Source organism: Oreochromis niloticus, linkage group LG20 (assembly GCF_001858045.2).
Source record: "Oreochromis niloticus isolate F11D_XX linkage group LG20, O_niloticus_UMD_NMBU, whole genome shotgun sequence".
Classification (NCBI taxonomy): domain Eukaryota; kingdom Metazoa; phylum Chordata; class Actinopteri; order Cichliformes; family Cichlidae; genus Oreochromis; species Oreochromis niloticus.
In genome coordinates, this window is record NC_031984.2 from 25370393 (window position 1) to 25387714 (window position 17322).

The window sequence follows — 17322 nt, forward strand, 5'->3', positions numbered from 1 at the left end:
CTCATGTCTTTCAAAGTTGAAGGTCAGCTGAAGAAAAATATAGATGGAGAAGAAAATAGGATTTATCAGGCTAACAGACCGGTGGGTGGTGTTGCGCTGCACTCGGGAGTATTTTTTTTGGCAATAATACTGTCGCAAATAGGTTGTGCTTGTCACGTCTCAGGGACACGGGACCGGCAGAGCAGCGGTCAGAGCAGGCAGATATGCACTTATTTGTAAAGTGTGTGTTTATTTCCACTCCGAGCGTTTCCATCCACATGTGTCTTTTTTTTCTTCTCCCTGTCTCCCTGTGATGAGTAACATCCACGCCTTCCTCCCTGCGGCTACATTTCTGCAGTCATGTTTTCTGACCCAATTTGTTCTTCTTGCAACCTTGCCTGGTTTGGTATCTTTGTTAAAAAATTCTTTCCCGTTATGCAATATCTTAGCCTTATTTTTTATTTATTATTTTTTCCATTGACTTTTGACTGTTTTCTGCTCAAAGACACAGACAACACATGTTGGCAACACAGAACTCCCATTTTCCTTCAGTTTTTACAACCCGCTGTAGTTTTCTATAGAAAAAAGCCTCCCTGTCCCCGTCTCCACTCCTGAAAACGCCCATGTGTTGTTACCTTAAGGGCTGAACTCCGGGCTTCCTCCAGCAGCTGTGAGAAAGGTGCAGCTGCTGATGGAAAGACCTGCATCTCGAAACCACTTAGAGGCTTTTAGCACTGACACAGCTGACATCTCCTCTCCCCTCTGCAATCTGCCGCAGAAGCTTTGACGGATCTTGAAAGATAACTCGTTTTTTTGTGAAACCATCTAAATGAGAACCTGAATAAATAAAAATCAGTTTTCATGTTTTTTTGTGGGCTCGTGTTGGATTGTTTCTGAAGCACGAGCTTCTTTTCTGTTGAATTTCTCAAATATAAAGGAGCAATTTAAATATTCAGGTTGGCACCATGCTGTGAACATACCGCAGGGCTGCTTTCATGTCTTCAAACAAATATCTGAGCGTGTTACGATGACTCTTATCCGCTCCCTTCCCACATGAAAATCCGCTTGCTTATGCGGTACGCGGGTAAAATAAAATGCCAAACAGTTATGCGGGTTACGTAGTAGCGCTGATCACGGCCTCATGAAGAGAAACAGCTTTTCATTTTAGACTTCTTCCACTGACACGGTTACTGAAAAAGCTCATGATTTAACAAAACCGAGCTACAACGCGCCCTGCACAAGTCATTTCCATCAGAGGAAACAGAAGAATATCAGGGTTTCATACAGATTTTAAGTCCCTTTGGTTTAGTTTTGCGGAGAAGCTTTTACGAATGGTCTTGAGGTTCGGCTGCTCCTGTGTCGTCCCTCGAGGCCGGCATCAAAGTGCACAAAACTTTGAGGGGATATAAATGGTTGTTACGCGATACATCCTCATCCAGAGAGGCAGACAGAGATATCAACCTTCACCCACCAGGTCTCCAGAACGCTACAGATATGGTCTTGTAATATCAGCCGTCTGATATGGTCTGGTTCAGATAGCACCAGGCACGAAGATACACAGATAGATGACAAGGTCACATTCATATACAGCACAGAGCTGATGCATTGACACTCGTGACTGAGCTTTTTAACTGTTGAGCCGCCAACTTTAAACCTTCAGTCTTTTTCTCTGCACAATCATCTCGCTCCATCAAATCTCTTAAAATAACTCCTCCTTCTATTTACAATCACTTCCTCCTCCTGCTTCGATATTTTCCCTCCAACCACATCTCGCAGTTTCGATAATCTCATTCGATTCTATTGCCAGACCCCTGTCGCTATACATAAAGTTGATGCGTGTGAGGAAAAGTTTCCAGGGAAAACCTTTTTCATGGAAAATTTGGGGATTTTTTTTTCTTCTTTGTGGGGAGGGGGACGAGGGGAGGCAGATCCCCCCCTCAGCAACAACCAAGACTGCACTCACACCAACCTCACTCACAATCTCACATGAGCACAGTCATTTAAAAAAAAAAAAAGAAACATCACAAGAGATTTCTTCTTCATCTCCAATGAAAAAGATACAAAATGTATAAAAATGTTATTTACAGTTTCTTTTTTTTTTTCATTTTGACGGATCTCGTTTGTTTGAAATCTGAGGAGTTTGTGTTTTTGCCTTTAACAGTTTGTAGGTAGTAGAGGTGGTTGACTCATCGTCCACAGAAACGTCGTCGTTCGCCGTAGGCGGTGACACTCGAAAACTCTTTACACAGTACACGCCGCCCACGGACTTTCTCTTGAATCCGTGTTATCATTGGATGTTTTGTCCGTCTTTTTGTCTCTGCGTTTCCTCTGTCTCGGTTTTGTTTCCCTGTCCTCGAATGTTCCAGGTTGTCCCGGTGCTTCAGGTCCATCCGCGACCTTTGAACATGTCCAATGTGACCCCAGCACTGTAGCAATGCATTAAGGGATACGGAGGTTGTCATCAAGACTGTCCCTCACTTCTGTTGGCTCTAAGGTGAAGGAAAGAAAAATGAGTCATCACTACGTCTGTAGAGCACTTCACTAATTGTAAATTCAAGTTCACAGTGAAACTACAGAAGTAAAATGGAAATGAGCTTTGGAGGCAAAAGGACAAAGAAAAAGAGAAGAGGGAGAGGGAAAACAGAAGAAAATAGACTGAGACACATGGGAAGAGATGATAAAGAAGCTGGAATGCAGGAAGCCTGCTGAAAGGGTTGGGGAAGGCTGAGATAAACAAACTAGAACAGCACAAGTCAAGAGTTCAAGATGATAAGATGCTGGAGAAAAGAGGAAGAGAAGAAGATGCATGTGAGAAAAGGACAGGAGGAGGGTGGGTTGAGGGTGGATTTTCCACTCAGAAGGACTTACTCCGAGTCAGGGGAGACTTCAGATATGCTATGGGAAGTGGCAGACTGGGACGGAGACGGGGAGGGTCCGTGGACGGAGCCGTTTGGACCAGGGTTTGGGGCAGTAGGGGGAGGAGTAAGGACAGAGGAATTGAAGGATGCTAAAATGGACGAAAGAATATCCAGGTGTTCACTGGACGGTTGTCGACCCAAGGGGTTTGGATTTGAACCTGCAACCTGGGGGGCGGCCTGACCGGGAAACCTACATGAAGCTGAGTCCAGTCGTCCTCTGGCGTGAGCTGAAGGAGGTAGGTGCTCTTGCTGAGGCTCCTCAGATATCGGGGGAGGAGGAGATGAGGAGGGCGGCTGGTCAGGGTGTGAAGGCTGGCGGGGTGGCAGAGTGCGGAGCCACTCCCGACACGGCTGAGCCTGGGCTCCCATTCCATTGGTGTCAAGTTGCTCCCTTGATCTACTGCTCACAAGAGCTTCTCCGAGGTGCTCCCGGGATGAGGCCTGTCGCCGAGTCAGCGAGCTCAGTTGCAACCTTGAACCGCCGAGGTATCCCTCAATCCCGGCGCCGACAGCCCCTCCGTTTCCACTCACATCCTCCCTCGATCCGTGGAAACCGGTAGCATGGTGGTTGTCCAGTCTATCCCTGGATCCTGTCAAGTTCTCCCTGGATAATGAGACTCGCTGGTGATCCAGGGTCCCTAACATTGACCCCTGCCCCAGCCCCAGCTCTCTCCTCCTGGGTAAGAGGTCCAGGTTGTCCCTGGAGCCCCGGCAGTCCAACCGATCCCTTGATCCTCCGACCGTCTGCCTCCCGAGTGGATCCCTGGACAGCTGCCTCCGTGCAAGTGAGTCCAGGTGCTCCCTAGAGGAGTAGCGGGAAGCTGGCTGGGAGAGAGAGCCGGAGCCTCCAGTGGCACCAGCTGTGGCAGAGTACATACGACCGTACGAGGCAGCAGGAACGCCTCGGTGGCCGAGAGTAGAGGTTCGGTACCAGTTGAGCTCACTGGGGACCCGGCCCATACTGGAAAGACCCTGGAGTGCAGGAGGACAGCCAAGACGGTTCTTGAGGATTCCTGGGACAAGAAAATGAAACCACAAGAAGAAAAGAGGAAGGCGTTAGTGGTAGAAATGGAGAAGAAGGAGAAACCTGAAGAGGAGAGTAGATTCCATTAGGTTACTGGATGAATCATCCATCTATCACAATAACTGGCTTAAAATAATCAAATCAGGAAACCTGAGGATACAAAGAGAGCTTTCAGAGAAATACAAGCTGTCTTAGCCTCGTCTTTTTAAGTAAATCTGCACATTACAGGTGCTCACGGGCACTCATTTTCAAAAAATACTGGGTTGATGATTAGATCAACTGTCAGTCTATCGTGACACCTAAAACATGTCGTAGCTGTGACCTTATTGGCTGCTAATCCATCACGGGAGGCTGGACTGTTCCAATTCGACTGTGGTTTGGCAACAAGTTCACAGTAAGCCTGGTAAAAATGGTTTTTCTAGTGACTGTGATTTCATGAAGCTTAAGACTTTTGAGAGAATCCAACTGCCTCACAACGTAAGGACAGGCATTTACGTTGTAAAAGTCTCATGATGAGAGAAGAAGGCGAAGAAAAGTGGAAGAAATCAAATAATGAAGAGAAGCCATTTAGAAAGAGGCAGAAAATGAGTCACACAACTATCACATTTACCAAAAAGCAGGAAATCTCACATTAAACCACTTCTGCATGCCTACGCGGGTGTTCATTCGGTATATGACTGGGTATATGGCTATATTCATTCCCTGAAATGTCACTCATGCTTTCAGGCTACAACCTTTTCTTTTTCTTACTCACTTGCATCTGATTGGGCCTTCATTTCTACATGTGCACATGCCACTTATATACTTTATGTGTGCACTGTATGCTGAGTATGCATATTATATTTCATACACTCAATAGCCACTTTGTTAGGTACACCTATTCGGCAGCTTGTCAACACAAATATCTAACCAGCCAATCAAATGGCAAGAACTCCCGTGCATTCAGGCATGTAGACATGGTCAAGATGACCTGCTGAAGTTTAAACTGAGTATCAGAATGAGGAAAGTGACTCTGAACATGGTTGTTCATGGTGTTCATTGTTCTAAGTATTTTAGAAACTAATAGGATTTTCCCACACGACCATCACTAGGGTTTACAGAGAATGCCTTGTCGATTCAGCAGACAGAGGAGACTGGTCAGACTGCTTCAAGCTGAACAAAAAAGCTAAAGTAAAGTCCAAAATAAAAGAAATATTTGAGCGAGGGACGGGTCTCTGGGTCACCTGGAAGACGTACTGAAATAATCCACCCATATATGAGACAAACTGCACAAACAGCAGATAAATTCTCCGTTATTGAACTTTGGTTTAAATTATGCTTTGCTGGTTCAGCTCATGCAGCTGACACCACCTCCATCTCCCTCTTGGCAAAATGTCCCATTCTGCATTACTCAGGCAGGATATCTGGAGACACTCATTAGATAACAGGATGAAGAAGATCACAGATTTAGGATACTCAGACCAGGCACTGACATGCAGAGGCACAGTCTGCCTGACAATCAATGACCTTTACCAAGTAGATATTTATAATGATGACAAAAAAAGAAGAAATAAAAGTAGCAAGAGTGTGTTAGCGTCGCATTAAAGTGTCATTGTTTCAGAATAGTCATCACCGTTTTCCATTTTGCTGTTTGTACCTTGCATGAGTATCTAAAGCTTTAATTTACAAATAAAAGTAAAATAAGGCACAATCCAAAGTGTATGTGCACCCTTCCGATTGTGTCTAGTTGTTCACATCCATCTCTCACCTTTGCGGTGCCTGTGTGGCTGGGTGAGGCCGTTCTCGTCTCCACTAGTGAGCGCTGCGTCTAGCTGGTTGTTATTTGCTGCGTCCTTGCTGTAATCTGCCCCCAGGGGGCGCTCTGAGCCCCACTTCTGCAGACTGCGTGCCTCGCACTCTTCCAAAGCTGGCCAGTAGGATAAAAGGTCGTTGCCGTCCAGCTCTGTTGCACACGGAAAGAATAAACTCTCTGTGGTTACTGGCAAATTTAACATCAGGCTCAGTGACACCTTATGAGGGAAATCTAACCGAAATCTAAGTCTGATCATTAAGTAGTGAGCAGAAACAAAACAAAAGGAGACCTTATTGGGAAGTAGTCTAAATCACTATTATTGCAGTCATCACTAAAAGTTGTTATTATTATAGCCAATAAAAAACAGTCATAAAAAGCTATATTCTAATGGATCATATTCTCATCTTTTTAATTTGATGTCAGGCATTTTATTGCCTCATGCCCCAAGAACACAAAAACAGATGTCTGCAACTAATAGCAGTTGTCAGCATACAAAATAGCATATGTTCATTATCAAATCAGAAGCCAGGGCTAATTAAAAGTGTCAAATAGGACATTTTTCAGGCCGCTGCAAACGACCCATGAACTCAGGTTTTTAGCATGCACAGCAGAAGCTGATTTAAGGAAAACGAGACAGAGTGACAAAATCAGCCCTTCAAACCAATCTGTGTTATTTGGAGCCACATTTTGTAAAGGATATTATCCGTGGTAAGGTGTGTGTGGATGAAGAATTTAGGCTGCAAGTAAAGATTCATCACTTTATTTCAAAATTACTTTTTAAATAAATCTTTTCTAAACTAAAGGTGAAAACTTCATGTAGTTCATTTTAACTTATTAACCAAAGAATATTTTACATTTTGCTTTAATGATTAACTTCCTAAATAATCCATCGTCAGAACTACAAAGAAATGAAATAATGATTATTCCCTCCAGCTGTAACACGCATGAGAGCAAGCATCACTGATACATCAAATGCGTTCATCTTTTTCAGGCTTTTAAAATCAGCAAGCCTGCTGTGACTGTAAATAAAAGAAAAGATCATCGGCACCAGGTTATAAAAAAAAGAAAATCTATTCATATTGTTGTCCTGAACACATTCCCGGTGCAGTCCTCGAACACTGCGGCGATGCAGGGGTTAACGCTTTGTCACAGAGAACTGGACGCCTTCAGACTGTGACCTTTCAGTAAAAAGCCTAGATGTTTCAGGCCCTCCAGTTTGACTGCACTGATGTATCGATCGGACTGTAACAGCCATCTGGATCTTGCCTTCCTCTATTGAACGACGGCTGTGGTCTGGTTAGACTCTGAACAGAGTTCGTGCGACCCCAGCGGCTTAAGAAACTAAGAATTGATTGGTTAAATGGATTTATAGATTTGCACATATTTGGCATTTTCTCAGTGTGAAACGTTTCACGGGAACTGTACTCGCGTGACATTTATATCACACACTATGACGTGTGTAAACTCATATATTATGCATGATAAACTTGTCATTGTGTATCAGAAGAAGGAGCGTATTGATTAATGTATGCCTGTATTGACATTTCCTCTTCCTGTAGGTGGATGCTATTCTTGCTTACACATAGCGCACAACATACAAATGATTTAAATGCTATTTCACAGACCGACAGAATCCTTGTGTTGAATATGTGTTGTGGAGACACATGATAAACACTACAATAAATGCAGCGATTTATTGCAGATAATTGAATTATGCTGCAGGAGCAGTTTTAAAAGTTTCTATTGAAGTTATTGTAATCTGCTATTGCCTTGAGTCTGCACACTGACTCTGTGTCCTTGTAATTGCTACGAACTCAACCTGACTAAAGCTTTATTACTCTGCAAAGGAGCTCTTTGTAAACTTTAATTACCTTTCAAACATACAGAGGTTGAACATTTGAAACTTAAAAACCTTTTCTGAGAAGTATTCTTTAAAAAAAAAAAGTGAACAAATTAAATGTTTTGTGCCAACAAAAGACTTTCCAGAACATTTTGATGGGACCCATAACTCTAAGACTTTCAATGATGAAGCACTCCGAATGAGACACTTCTCCATACTGACTTTAAACAATAAAAATGTCAAAAAATAACATTAATATAAACTCGGTAATGCAGAAAAGTCTACCTTTGGTGCCGTTGTTGGCGGGCTCTGTAAGCAGGCGCTCGCCGTGATTGGAGCGCTTGAATCGCCGCTGGATGCGGCCACGGAGACGGACGTTGTCCTCACTTTCCGAAGAAGGGATGGAGAGACTGCGCTCCTCCTCCATAGAGAGATCCGAGTCTGAGTCGGAATCTTCACCTGGATAAAGAAACGGAGAAGGGATGAGAAAGTGGGAGTGAGAAAGTGAGGAAAAGGATAGGGCTGATGTGCCGGTATTCTGCATTGTGAGTAAATGTTCTTGATCCTTAGTTAAATATGGGCAGAGATACAGTGTTTGTTTTTCAGAGATTCATGTCTGCTCATTATGCATATTCACCCCCGTCTCTGTGGAACATGGCTACATCCAGGTCGGTTGCACCAGTGTGGACGATGTTTTGCTCCAGAGTCTGACGAGCCAAAAGGTTTTCTCTAACAGGGAGAAGAAGAGAAGTTAGGAGAACACACACAAACAATAGAAGCACACAGAAACAGGCAGATACATATTTGAAAAAAAGCGAGAGTCCTTTCAAACACAAATACTAGTGTGCACTCTTCATACAGGCCAAGACATGGCATTAAGACAGACGATCACTGAGCCATGAAGACATTAACAGCCACTCTCAGGGTACATTAGTGTTGCTCTACATGCAGTACAGTACATTGTTCGGTCTAATCTTCTTCATCTTTACCCCACTGACCCACAAAATGAAAAACAGGGTTTTATACAGGGAGGGAATTTCCTCCCTGAGGCAACTTTATCCAAAAACCACAGACCCAACAAACCCGCCAGATTCCCATCTGAATGATGGGTTAAGCTTTTTTTTTCAAGCATCAATTTATTGTTGTTTATTATTGTTTATTATTGTTAATTTATTTTATGGCATTAAACCACCACGATGTGCACATCTACCTTAATATATTGGTAAAAACGGTGACATGTGTCCATTCATGCGTGCATGCGTTCAGATACCTGGCAGAGCTGACGGAGGAGATTGTGGAGGTTCCCAGTGTGATGCGGTGCAGCCCGCTCTGCTCCAACAGTGAAGCGTTGTGATAGGGGTTCTGTGCCTGAGCACACAAAAACACACACAAGAAGGTTTAGAAAATAGCTCGTAGCTTTCCACCTGCGTCCAGGAGGCTTGGCATGTGGAACATAAGACTCTGAGATGTGACAAGACTTCTGTTATCTGCTGATAAATCACAAAAGGACGCTAATAGGGGGTCATCCATACATATAATCCATCAAAGCTAAAAACAGCATAGTGCACGTAATAATACTCTTGAATTTTGCCCATATGACTCAGTAATAGAGAGGAAGAGCTTTGGAGGAAATGGGGGTTAAAAGGGTGGAAACAACACATCTCATACGCACACACACGTAGACTTCCACACACATACACACCAACATCTCACACACACACACACACATTTAGGCAACAAACTGTATGGGGTTCACTCCACTGACAGAGATTCAAAGGAAATATGGAACATGCATATATATATACAAAGTTCAAACACACAGAAGCGATAGTAAAGATTCTGATGCTGATAGCTGAGAATTCATACACACACAAGCACACACACACACACACACACACACACATACACACACACACGAGACATGGGAAGTAAAGAAAGATGTGAAAGTAGGATAGCATTTCATACACACGCATAAAAGCATCATTAAATCGGCACTGCACAGTGCTTTTGCGAAAGCGGGCTAAAGAGCAGGCAGGGATCCACTGGCTGGTATAATGTTTTATGTGGGTCAGCTAGGAACCCTGAGGGCAGCTGGAGAGGACAGAGACACGACAGGAAAGATTGATGGAAGGATAGAGGGAAGGAGAAATTCAGGGCAGGAGGGCTATTGTGCTGTCTAGTAATGGGCACAGCAGCAGGAGAAAACTTCGTAAACGGCTTTAAGGATCATGCAGCTAGGAGATTTATGCCTTCACATTATGATCTTAGATTCACTTAGCTTGTCATCACTGTGCAATAATAATGATAATAATCTTTTGGATACCGTAGTTCTTTTAAATGATAACAATTAGTTTTCATCTTTATTTTGCTGTACTTTTGTGCATGCATTCTGCTAATGCAGTATATTAATGAATCAACAGTCAGGCTAATTCAAGAAACAAATGACAAAAGGTGTTTAGCTTTAGCGGTAGCAGTATAGATATGCTCAAAAACTGGATATTTATGTATGTTGGACTTACTGTGCTCTGCGGTGGTCTTGGGGGATCTTCTCCAGGACTCTTTTTACCCAAGCAGGCGACTCTCCATGCCTCCTGAACTTCTGAGTTGAACACGGTGAAGACTAGCATCACTGACAGACCCTGGGAAAGATGATAAAGAGATATAAAATAAAAATAGCAAAAACAAAAACACACAGACTAACAAACAAGATTTCAAAGCTACAGGTACAGATCGCACTTTGTTGTGTATCTGATCATGCTTTGTTCATACCTGCACAAGGCAGAGGACATCAAATATGTAGTAAAAAGCCAGTATGCTGTTATTTACAGCCATCAGACCACACAGCCAGGTGGAGGTGGCCACCAGCAACAGCAAGAAGGCATTGCGGATAGTGGCGCTGCAGAGAGGCAGACAGAAGCAAAGAGGGCAGTGGAGGAGAAAAAAGATTAGAATTGGATTCGCCAGGATGAATCTGTGATACACTCTGATGCATACGCCAGACGACTGCAGCATTATATCACACTAAACCTTTAATTATAACACAATAATGATGCTTTCACTATATCTCATCATGATTAGGGTAACAGAGAAATATAGAGACAGCAAAGAGAAACCACACTAATGGACGACAGTAGAGGCACTGGAGGAACTACAGAGCAATTCTTATGATACAGCTCAAATCTGAAAGACTACTTTAGAGGAACTTTAACTCAGGAATTTTATATAGGACCCTGTGAAGCCTGAAACAGCACAAAACACAAGAAAAGGATTGTACTTTGGAAGGTAGGCTTCAAGGTCACTTTTTTAAAGTGAGAATAGTGTCAAGGCAGACACTTACATGACAGGGAGTTTCTTGGCCTCCTTCTGAGATGGGTTACATGACATCTTGGCTACAATGGTGAAAATGCCTCCATTCAACTGAAGAGTGAAAGATCAATACAGAAAACATTTAAATGCATTTCAGCTAATCCACTACGGCCATTAGCAACGACTGGGACAAAATCAATGTGAATAAATTAGTCACATAGGAGGGAAAGATACATTTAATAAAAGCAAAGCCATTCAAGTCTCTGACAGTATAAAAAAGTAAAAGGAAAAAACAGAAAAGGTGGATTCACAGGTGTGTGTATAATACTGGTTACTGACTGTAATATGCTGTAATCATTCACTTTAAAGCACTGCATCAAATTTCTTGAAGTGAAGTTTCAAAAGGCCTGAATGAAGTGATCGAGCTTAAGTGGGTCGTCTTTCCAAAAACCATTTGGAGGGCTGCCACTCGTGGCTGTGAATGTTAATTAGGTTTAAAGCTATGTTTACTTGAGAATGTGCATGTTGAGATTTCATTCATATCGTTTAAGTCTGTGTGCATGTAGAGTTCACCGCCATGTGTCAGACAAACAGAGAGATGTTTACCAGTATGACGATGCCGATGGGACCAGCGAAGCTCCAGATTAGCTTGTCATAGATGGATATCCAACAGAAGTCTGGGTTTCCATAACCCTCTGGGTCCAAACCTACTGCCAGGCCTAAAGCAAACAGATGTGCGGTCAGATCAGACAGATCAGCTCTGTGATGTCCTCTGCTGTCACTCACAGAGAGACAGCAGCCTCAAGGATAGGGAAACAGTATAGGCAGTGACTGCAGGCCATTATTGGAACACCACAACACTTCTATGAATGTTAGGGATGTTTTTAGCTTTTATTAAATGAATATTTTTAGATTTATAAATCAAGGTGTTAGAGAAAATTAGTTCCTGAAAGCACTCTCTAAATATTTGACTACATCTTTTGGTCTTTAGATTTTAAATGTTAAATCCAGCAAATGGACTAATTGAACTTTGAGCACTTAGCTGCTACGATTAAACGGCATGGACACAACCATCATTTCTCTTTTTAATTTAACTTCGTATGACTTATATGACCTTTATTCCAAATCAGAGCAGAAATGTTTCACCCCTTGATTTTCAGCTTCTGGTTGAATCATGTGAATCAAGTTCACAAACAAAAATTCACTGATTGTCAGAGTCAGGAGAAGATCAGGCGGTAAGCTAACGGTGCTCATGGTCAGGTCTGGAGTGCACCATAGGTGATCTGCATGACAACGGCAGTATGTGGCAGCCGGAGGGATTCGTGATAGTCTGGCTTGCCTTTTTCCTTAGGTTGAGCGGGGATACACAAAGACGGTTTCACCTAAAGTTTCTTTCGTGTGCGTATGCACTTACAGCACAGATTCAGTGTAGAACCTGAGGCACCAGTGCTCCATATCAGCGCCAGATGTGATTAGTAGGAAATTTGTGACTTGAACTGTGATATATTTATTGGTCATGTATCCTTGTTTGGACAAAACTGTTGATGTTTTGACAGGCGTGGCTATAAAGAATATTTGAAATAAATTGCAAAAGAAAAGACAGAAGAAGCCTGAACAAAGACAGACAGACAGATAAACACACCTCACAGCCCGACGGAAGAGACATGTGCTAAAGTGTGTTTATGATGGTGGGAGACACATCCATTCTTGTGTGTGTGTGTGTGTGTAGGTTTGAGAGACAGACAGTGACACAAACAGCAACAGATAAAGGGAAGCTGACAGTATGTTATGAGCCTGGATGCAAACTACCAATCTGGGCGTGTGTGTTTGTGTGTGTGCGTGCACGTGTGTGTGTGTGTGTGTGTGTGTGTGTGTGTGTGTGTGTGTGTGTGTGAAGGGGACAGAGAAGAAAGTAGAAAGATATGACTTGCTTACACTGTGTCATAGCAGAAATTGCTTGCATTAGTATCTCTGCTTTACTGTCTCTGTTATAAAATGCCACTGAAACCTGTTTAATCCAAATGTCAATAGGACACCTTATCTACACAGCCAGACTCACTATGCATGTATGTGTGTGTGTGTTTGTGTGTGTGTGCCTGTGCTTGTATAAGAAAATCATTATTGTGTAGCTGTGGCAAGAACAGGGTTGTGACTGTCTGCTTTTACATGGCTGCACAAACATGTTCCTAGGTCATATCGAGGACTGTGTGCCTGCATGTCTACATGACTGTGTTACCTGTGATAATGGCGGGAACGCCCCAGCCAATGGCGTAATAGAATCTCATGGCTCCATAGTTGATGTTGCGTTGCTCTGTTTGCATTCGGTAGATATGAAGACCTTCCACGAACATCCAGGCGAACGTGGACATGAAGAAGTAATGCAACAGGATGGCGACGACCGTACACAGGAACTGAGGGGAGAGGTTTTTTTTTTAAAAAAAGAGTGATTAAAAAAAGAAAAAGAGGAAAGAAGGAAAAGGGGAGGAGCAGGAAATTATAGGTAGCAGAAGGTAAGTGACAAAAAAAGGATTAAGAGGCGCGAGAGAGGGATGAAAGGGGTAGGCTAAGGGGGAAAGGCAGGAGAGAAGCGATAGCAGTGAAAAGACAAAAAAACAGAATCCTTTCAAGGATTGTGCGACAGCTGAAATACAGATGTCTTGGCAACCAACCAACGAGTCTTTATTACAGCAAAGCAGGTGTCAGCAATGAAATAACAGCCGTTCATGATTAAATTACTAATGCATCTAATAAACAGCGATAACGGCAGCATGTTACAATTCGTCCAGGAAAAGCATAAAAAATTAAGAATGTAAATGGATGTTGTAAGAGCTGAATTTTACCAGTAACACCCAAGAGAGTCTTTTAATTATGATTACGATTACAAAAATGTGCACCATCTGCAGAGGAAGGTAAATAATGCCCAAATAGGTAATGTCGCCTTCATATTAATTGTGATTGTAGAAGTTTAACAGCTTTTTTTAAACATGATGTATTTACCACAATAAAAGCATCAAGAAAGCAAAAATATTGCAAATTCATTGTTTAAGGGGAATAATTAGCTCGACCGAAATAAATCCATCTTGCATTTTTGAGCAATAACGGAGAGATATAAATCGAGGTGTTTACCTTGTGAGACACCTGGATTCTCACAAGATTCTCGATTTCACACGAGGATCAACTACGCTTGGGTTCAATAATTATGACCGTACTTCCAATCCACAGTCACAGTAAGTGTCCTGTGAGGATCTACTGGTATGTCTGGATGTGTTTTATGAAAACTGATGGCGACAACAGAGGGAATTGATTATTTGTTCAAAAACAAATCTTTTGATTGGCTGCCAATGATCGACGGTGATAGACAGATGGCAAATCCAAATACCTGCCAAGTGCGTGCCTACCCTTTTCCAAACAGTTTCCAAGGACGACTTTTCAGATGGTTCTGTTTAACAAACCATCTGGTGTGTCAGGTGATGGTTAATCTATGCCTCATTTTCACATAGAAAACTTTGCTTTTCTGACAATAACTTGGACACTGTATAAATAAAAGGATGACGTAGTCTGCCACAGGACTCATTTCTGAGGTCATTCGTCTAGATTGCATATCATCAGGAATGAATCTCAGTAAAGGCAGGAGATAAACTTCAAAGCCATCTTTAGTTAGATGCTGCTGGTTGGTTTGGCAGTGATACTTGGCTTCCCCATGAATAATGCAGAGCATTAACATTTTGGCTTTCTGTGAAATTACCTTCAGGCTGCATTCAAGAATGGCTGAAGTGGTTTATTTGAACTCTGCAGCCTTTTAGTCTGAATTGATTTGTTTGACCAGATGAGGACGATGCCATTCAAACTCAAGTGGCACTGAATTACAGCACTTTGAAAAAGCAAGTCAACTTTGTCTAAGAGAACTGCAGTGGTGTTTGTTTAAAATCTAAACCACCCTCAGGAAACAGCTTGAAAATGCACAACTAAATAAGATGTCTGTGGGAACCTGACAGACGCGTCACTACGTGACCTTGTAGCCAAATGTGTTCTTAAGTTACACAAAGACAAGACAAGGTGCAATAATGTGCAAATGTAGATGCAGATGCAGTGATTTACTGTGCAAATATAAATCGAAACATAGTACATAAGGCAAAAAAGATTTTATATAGTTTTAACAAGATTTTAAGTTGATATTTGGTCTGATCACCTTTATTCTTAGGCATCTTGTCATTTCTTTACGTAGTCTCCAGGAATAGTTTTCTAGGCTTTTTGAAAGACATTTGAAGCTCTTATTTGGATGATGGCTGCCTTTCATTGCATTCTCTGTCAAAATGATCCCACACTGCTTTAATAATGTTGAGGTCCGAGCTTTGGTGAGGCCAATCCATGACTGATAGTATCAGTTTTCCTCCAGGATGGAAGCGGATGGATCAATAAGTATAAATGCCATTAGGTTTGCTTTGTCTCCCCGCACAGTCTTGAGATCATGAAGGCCAACAGTTACTCTGGACAGTGAATTTCCTTAACCCATCAGCAGGACCAGTATATTGAAACACTGTTGAACCATGTGTGAAATAAATAAATAAATAAATACATACATATTCTCCTCTGTGTAAAGAGGAAGAGGATAAGCACTGCCAGAGCTCTACAGAATGACTTCTGGCAGGCCACTTGGTGTGAATGTCTCTGACCAAACAATCAGAAACAGACTTAATTGGGGTGGCCGGAGGGCCCACTGTCCTCTAATGGGATCGGTTCTTACTGCCTAGCGCCATGGAGCCCAACTGGTATTTGCCATAAAATACCAGAACTGGCAGGTCCACCACTGATGCTCTGTACTTTTAACAGAGGAGAGCGGAGCTGTTGCATAGTCTTTTAGATTACAGTTTCAAAAAGCTTAGGCTTTAAACTGCAAAGAATGACATCAGATTTGCTTTGATGTCCTCTGGCAAAGTTGTTCAAGTTCACTGAACCCTCAGTTTAATGAGCAACCATCTTTCTAGCCAATGTGAGTTTCTACAAGCTCTGGCTTTCTGAAATGTGACTGCAATCTGCACTCAACACAGACAAGTACCCCCCAAAAAGGCCATGCGAGTATTGTAGGTTGACAAATAATGATTTAGACAAACATTTATGTATTAAATTAAAGTTTGTCTCAAAGAAGTTAATATAAAATATGACTGTGCCATTGCAAGTGCATATTATCATAGATGATAATGGATGAACTGGCCCCTTTGCTTATGAAATCTATGAAATCTATAATGAATACAACTCAGAACTCTGGAAATTAAGGAGAGCAGACACTTAAGTCCCAGAGGTTAAAAGACGCTCAGTAGAATTTCCCAAGAAGAGCCAAAGATGACACAGAAAAAGCAGCATCCTTGGCAGTAATACAGCCATCTGATGAATCTCTCACTCCCACACACACAAAAAGCAAACACCACGAGCCACACACATAAGCATGGAAAGATAAAAATATGCACAAGCGCATAAAAACTAACACACAACCGCTGCAAGGGCTGAAATGCTCTCCCAAGCATGGAGTACATGAATTAGAGAACATATTGTTCAGCTAGAAGTAACCAGTCGCACTGTAAGAGCAGTACTGCCGACTATGTGGGGGATAAAGATTAATTAATTGGATTTCATGCTGAGTGAGCACATATTTGGAGTACCCTCTCGACAAAGCTCGCTGCTCTTTAAACACACTTTATATAGAAATGTGTGATGCAACAAAACTGAGAGATATAGTGGTCAAAAAAATGGGCAGAGGACGAGAAAAAAGATAGAGGACTTAACGTAAAGGAAAGAGGACAGTGTGATGTAGAGAAGCACAGAGTGAAGAGCGACAAGAAGCACCCAAGCAGAGGATAAGAAAGAGGAAGAAAAACAAAATACTAGGAGGCAAGAAGAGCTGTCAACATCAAAACTGCAAAGAGTGAACATCTTATGATATTGTTTTTGGCAACAGTTTAAGAAAAAACATGGCCACTGCCAGATACTATTTGAAGATGAATGAACTTGTAAATCTAAATGTCGCTAAAAATTAGATATACACCACAGCCATGGCAAAAACAAAGTACAACCTCTTTAAGTTATAAGGTTTTATGCATTGAGATGCAGTAGAAATAATCAGCTCCTTGATTACATAGTTAATAGATCATCAGCAGGTGTAGGCTCCTCTATAAAACCAGAAGTTTGTCTGGTCTGGAGCATCCAACTGTGTGCTAACACCCGAATGCCAAAGACATCAGCAATGATTTTAGAGAAATGATTCTTGCTGCCCATCAGTCTGGCAAGGGTTATAAGGCCATTTCCAGTCAATTTGGAAAAAATAAATACAATAAGAATAGATGGATGTTGAATCTCTGTCTGTACAATGCAAAAAGAACTATTGCAATGCAGTGCGATACTCCATGGGCAAAACAAACATACAAACAAGTCTACTTTTAGAAAAAATACTTATGCCCTGAAGTGTGAG

At 42.1% G+C, this 17322-nt stretch overlaps 1 protein-coding gene across 2 annotated transcripts in view; it reads right to left on the reverse strand.

The window, feature by feature from the left end:
- Positions 1-61: 61 nt before the first annotated feature.
- celsr3 (cadherin, EGF LAG seven-pass G-type receptor 3) overlaps positions 62-17322 on the reverse strand; it is a 120136-nt gene continuing 102875 nt past the window's right edge. For both annotated transcript variants that reach the window (XM_013271144.3, XM_019350003.2), the window contains 11 exons: positions 13096-13270; positions 11466-11578; positions 10891-10970; positions 10323-10449; positions 10073-10192; positions 8824-8921; positions 8191-8282; positions 7839-8012; positions 5669-5863; positions 2848-3910; positions 62-2468 (listed from right to left, as the gene is read on the reverse strand). In XM_013271144.3, coding sequence (XP_013126598.1) covers positions 2441-2468; positions 2848-3910; positions 5669-5863; positions 7839-8012; positions 8191-8282; positions 8824-8921; positions 10073-10192; positions 10323-10449; positions 10891-10970; positions 11466-11578; positions 13096-13270 — 2265 coding nt within the window. In that variant the 3' untranslated portion in view covers positions 62-2440. The remainder of the gene's footprint in view (positions 2469-2847; positions 3911-5668; positions 5864-7838; positions 8013-8190; positions 8283-8823; positions 8922-10072; positions 10193-10322; positions 10450-10890; positions 10971-11465; positions 11579-13095; positions 13271-17322) is intronic.